Genomic DNA, 5000 nt, shown 5'->3' with positions numbered 1-5000 from the left:
CTTAATATCTAGCGGAAAACGATGTTGTAGGTTAAAAGCTTAAGTTAAAAACAGTTTGTATTTGAATTCATTGTATTCAAGTATTGATGTTAAAACCCAGTTAAAACCACTATACGATCACATGTTAAAGAATACCATTGTAAAAGACATCTGAATGCATTTAATGTAAAATGTAAATTATTTTAAGATGTTTTTGTACTATACACAGTCTGACTAGCTCTCTGCTGTGACGTCAATATCAGCGGAGGAGCTAAACCTTTACGTTCTGTGTCTGAAACCACTCATTTGCAGAGCTACTTCAGTAAAGGAGGAGCTAAACCTTTATGTTCTGTGTCTGAAACCACTCATTTGCAGAGCTACTTCAGTAAAGGAGGAGCTAAACCCTTATGTTCTGTGTCTGAAACCACTCATTTGCAGAGCTACTTCAGTAAAGGAGGAGCTAAACCCTTATGTTCTGTGTCTGAAACCACTCATTTGCAGAGCTACTTCAGTAAAGGAGGAGCTAAACCTTTATGTTCTGTGTCTGAAACCACTCATTTGCAGAGCTACTTCAGTAAAGGAGGAGCTAAACCCTTATGTTCTGTGTCTGAAACCACTCATTTGCAGAGCTACTTCAGTAAAGGAGGAGCTAAACCCTTATGTTCTGTGTCTGAAGCCATCTCATTTGCAGAGCTACTTCAGTAAAGGAGGAGCTAAACCCTTATGTTCTGTGTCTGAAACCACTCATTTGCAGAGCTACTTCAGTAAAGGAGGAGCTAAACCCTTATGTTCTGTGTCTGAAACCACTCATTTGCAGAGCTACTTCAGTAAAGGAGGAGCTAAACCCTTATGCTCTGTGTCTGAAACCACTCATTTGCAGAGCTACTTCAGTAAAGGAGGAGCTAAACCCTTATGCTCTGTGTCTGAAACCACTCATTTGCAGAGCTACTTCAGTAAAGGAGGAGCTAAACCCTTATGTTCTGTGTCTGAAACCATCTCATTTGCAGAGCTACTTCAGTAAAGGAGGAGCTAAACCCTTATGTTCTGTGTCTGAAACCACTCATTTGCAGAGCTACTTCAGTAAAGGAGGAGCTAAACCCTTATGTTCTGTGTCTGAAACCACTCATTTGCAGAGCTACTTCAGTAAAGGAGGAGCTAAACCCTTATGTTCTGTGTCTGAAACCATCTCATTTGCAGAGCTACTTCAGTAAAGGAGGAGCTAAACCCTTATGTTCTGTGTCTGAAACCACTCATTTGCAGAGCTACTTCAGTAAAGGAGGAGCTAAACCCTTATGTTCTGTGTCTGAAACCATCTCATTTGCAGAGCTACTTCAGTAAAGGAGGAGCTAAACCCTTATGTTCTGTGTCTGAAACCATCTCATTTGCAGAGCTACTTCAGTAAAGGAGGAGCTAAACCCTTATGTTCTGTGTCTGAAACCACTCATTTGCAGAGCTACTTCAGTAAAGGAGGAGCTAAACCCTTATGTTCTGTGTCTGAAACCATCTCATTTGCAGAGCTACTTCAGTAAAGGAGGAGCTAAACCCTTATGTTCTGTGTCTGAAACCATCTCATTTGCAGAGCTACTTCAGTAAAGGAGGAGCTAAACCCTTATGCTCTGTGTCTGAAACCACTCATTTGCAGAGCTACTTCAGTAAAGGAGGAGCTAAACCCTTATGCTCTGTGTCTGAAACCACTCATTTGCAGAGCTACTTCAGTAAAGAGCCTCAACATCCAACCCAGTGCCTCTCTGTGTGTGTCTGTCATGACGGGACGGGTACACAACCGTCACATAAGTCCCTATCCGACACAAATTAACTAATCTTTCTCAGCCGTCAATCTAGCTACTGCATGGTGATCATGCACGCTGACAGACAGCAGACACTGTCCCTTTAACTCCTAACACAAACACTGAGGGAACTTTTTGTTGTTGTTTGATTAAACATAATGTGCCACGAAAAATAGCTTCCAATAGCTTAGTTGGTTATTATCGCGTCGAGGAGGTACGTGTCCATAATATCGCCACGAACAGCCAACAAAAGACATCTCTCCTCCACAGTGATGCCTGATTTATTCTTCCTCGTACAATCATGTGTTCCGTGCTGAAAATAGCGGATATACAAGCTCACAACGCGTTGCGTCCGGACACGTTGTGAGCTTGTAGATCAGCTATTTTCAGCATGCGGAGAGATGCAGGCTCTGAGAACATTCAGAAACGTTTGCCTTCACAATAAAAGCATGCAGCTTTCACAAGTGTGCCCATATTATAGAGAAGGAAAATAATTAAGAATTCGGTGGCATTTCACATTGCAAAAGAGCAATTTTTGTAAAATGTAAAAAATATATAAGAATTATAAGGAATTAATTTGGATAATGGTAATGGAGATATTGTAAACGTTGTCACTTTATTAAACCCAAAGGAATAAAGTCTGCGGTTTTATATGGCTATGGGCAATAATATATATTTTTTTAAATGAACGAAAAATAACTATAATAGTTCATTTTTTGGAACGATGAACGAAAGGAACTTTCCCAACACTGCTGTGTGTGTGTGTGTGTGTGTGTGTGTGTGTGTGTGTGTGTGTGTGTGTGTACGTGTGCGTGTGTGTGTGTGTGTGTGTACGTGTGCGTGTGCGTGTGTGTGTGTGTGTGTGTGCGTGTGTGTGTGCGTGCGTCTTCACAGCGGAGACTAAGGTGTGTTTTAAATATTACCATGGAGTCAGTGGAGCGCTGAGAGCGACCACGCCTTGTATCACCGTCAGGAACCCTGGAGTGCAGGTGTGTACTGCTGTGTACTGCAGGTGTGTAAGCTCATAGCGCGCCACTCGGTGGCACGCTATGAGCTTGTAGATCTGCTATTTTTCAATAGCTAAATTATAACATGATGTTTAAAACGCCAAAAGGGCTTCCCGCCCAAAATGGGCTAGAATGCTAGATTATGGTCACCAATGTACACTGTTTTGTACAATGTACAAATATTGTTAAAAATAGGTACCGTAATCTCCGGACTATAAGCCGCTACTTTTTCCCCCCATGCTTTGAACCCTGCGGCCGATACAACGGTGCGGCTAATCTTAGTTAAACTTAATGGTAAACATTCACAAAGTTAACTACGTTAATCTGGGCATGTTACCCAGGACGCCCATCTCTCTGTTGTGTTGAAGGAAATGTTGAATAACTTTTGTAATGTCCAGTATGGACAACATGGAATAGCATAGTATAGTATATATGTATAGTTTATATGTATAGAGCGTCGCAGTCCCTCCCCCTTTCAGAACAACGAGTGGCCCAGGAAATGAAATGCAATACATTCTGACCATAGGATTTTCCTAAAGTATTTATTTAAAGACGGTTACGCCGCGGACAAAGCCAACTCGGATCGTGACAAATCATGACAATGAACACAATGTTTTGGGGCCGATCAAATCATTAGAAAGAAGAAAATAAAGGCAGGAGACAACACTATTTGTTTTGTTTTTCTTCTTATAAATGATTTGATCGGCCCCAAAACATTGTGTTCATTGTCATGATTTGTCACGATCTGAGTTGGCTTTGTCCGCGGCGTAACCGTCTTTAAATAAATACTTTAAGAAAAGCCTATGGGAGAAATACATTGGGATTCATTTCCTGGGCCACTCGTCGTTCTGAAAGGGGGAGGGACTGCGACGCTCTATAGTTTCATTATATAGATATTCCACTGTTACTTTCTTAGCTTACGCATGTTTCATGATAAATGTTTTTATGTGATGTATTCCCATGCTTTTTTGTTCTTGCTTAACGTAAATCGCTCTGGATTAAGAGCGTCTGCTAAATGCCTAAATTGTAAATTCTGGCATGGTGACATCACACCTCACACCGCTCCCCCATTGGCTCTTTCCTGGCTATAGGTGCGTGGCGAGGGCCAGCCAGACGACCTATCAGGAAGTGAGCACTGTCGAAAACTGGTCAGCTTCACCCTATCAGGTGAGAGGTGGGCTTGAAGTGGTGTGTGTGTGTGTGTGTGTGTGTGTGTGTGTGTGTGTGTGTGTGTGTGTGTGTGTGTGTGTGTGTGTGTGTGTGTGTGTGTGTGTGTGTGTGTGTGTGTGTGTGTGTGTGTGTGTGTGTGTGTGTGTGTGTGTGTGTGTGTGTGTGTGTGTGTGTGTGTGTGTGCCATCATGATTCTGAACAACACCTAGAATCCATCACACACATAACACATGGATGCAGTGCATACAAAAACGTGTATATTGCTCGCCACGAGCGGATTGTTGACCTAGTGTCTGATGCAGTTCTAAAGTATGTGCCATCTAGTGCAGCAATGCATAAACACTCAAGAGTGTTACCAGATTGGTTTAGCTGTGCATGCGATGTCTTTGCTAACATCCCAAATACACCTGATGTTGTCTTTGTTGACAACAGACACAAGGAGGTCCTGATTCTGGAGGTGGGCTGTGTCTTTGATCTGTACATGGACCAGGCTTTGATCTGTGCATGGACCAGGCATTCCAAGATAAATATTCTAAGTATCAACCATTACTTGGAAGTATGGCAAACCTGGGGTATCGCTGTAGATTTGCCATACTGATATTCAGAAGCCTGGGCCGTGTGCATAAATTGACCATGAGTGGCCTAAGAATAGCTGGCATGACAAAAAGCAAAGCCATAAACAACTTGCCAAATACTGAGCTCTGTTTGGGCTGTTATAGGCAGCCAAATACTGAGCTCTGTTTGGGCTGTTATAGGCAGCCAAATACAAAGCTCTGTTTGGGCTGTTATAGGCAGCCAAATACTGAGCTCTGTTTGGGCTGTTATAGGCAGCCAAATACTGAGCTCTGTTTGGGCTGTTATAGGCAGCCAAATACTGAGCTCTGTTTGGGCTGTTATAGGCAGCCAAATACTGAGCTCTGTTTGGGCTGTTATAGGCAGCCAAATACTGAGCTCTGTTTGGGCTGTTATAGGCAGCCAAATACTGAGCTCTGTTTGGGCTGTTATAGGCAGCCAAATACTGAGCTCTGTTTGGGCTGTTATAGGCAGCCAAATACTG

General features: G+C 42.6%; 1 protein-coding gene across 1 annotated transcript in view; it reads left to right on the top strand.

Annotated features, from left to right (window-relative positions):
- Window positions 1-5000, top strand: part of LOC310854041 (E3 ubiquitin-protein ligase HECW2-like) — a gene marked incomplete at its 5' end in the record, with an annotated part of 75242 nt that overhangs the window by 6248 nt on the left and 63994 nt on the right. The window contains 2 exons of the mRNA XM_083758519.1: window positions 2661-2755; window positions 3865-3940. Coding sequence (XP_083614645.1) covers window positions 2661-2755; window positions 3865-3940 — 171 coding nt within the window. The remainder of the gene's footprint in view (window positions 1-2660; window positions 2756-3864; window positions 3941-5000) is intronic.

Source organism: Protomyctophum parallelum, assembly GCF_964188405.1.
Source record: "Protomyctophum parallelum genome assembly, chromosome: 23".
In the NCBI taxonomy this organism is placed as follows: domain Eukaryota; kingdom Metazoa; phylum Chordata; class Actinopteri; order Myctophiformes; family Myctophidae; genus Protomyctophum; species Protomyctophum parallelum.
The sequence above is the reverse complement of the archived record's forward strand: the minus strand, read 5'-3'. Positions and strand labels throughout refer to the sequence as shown.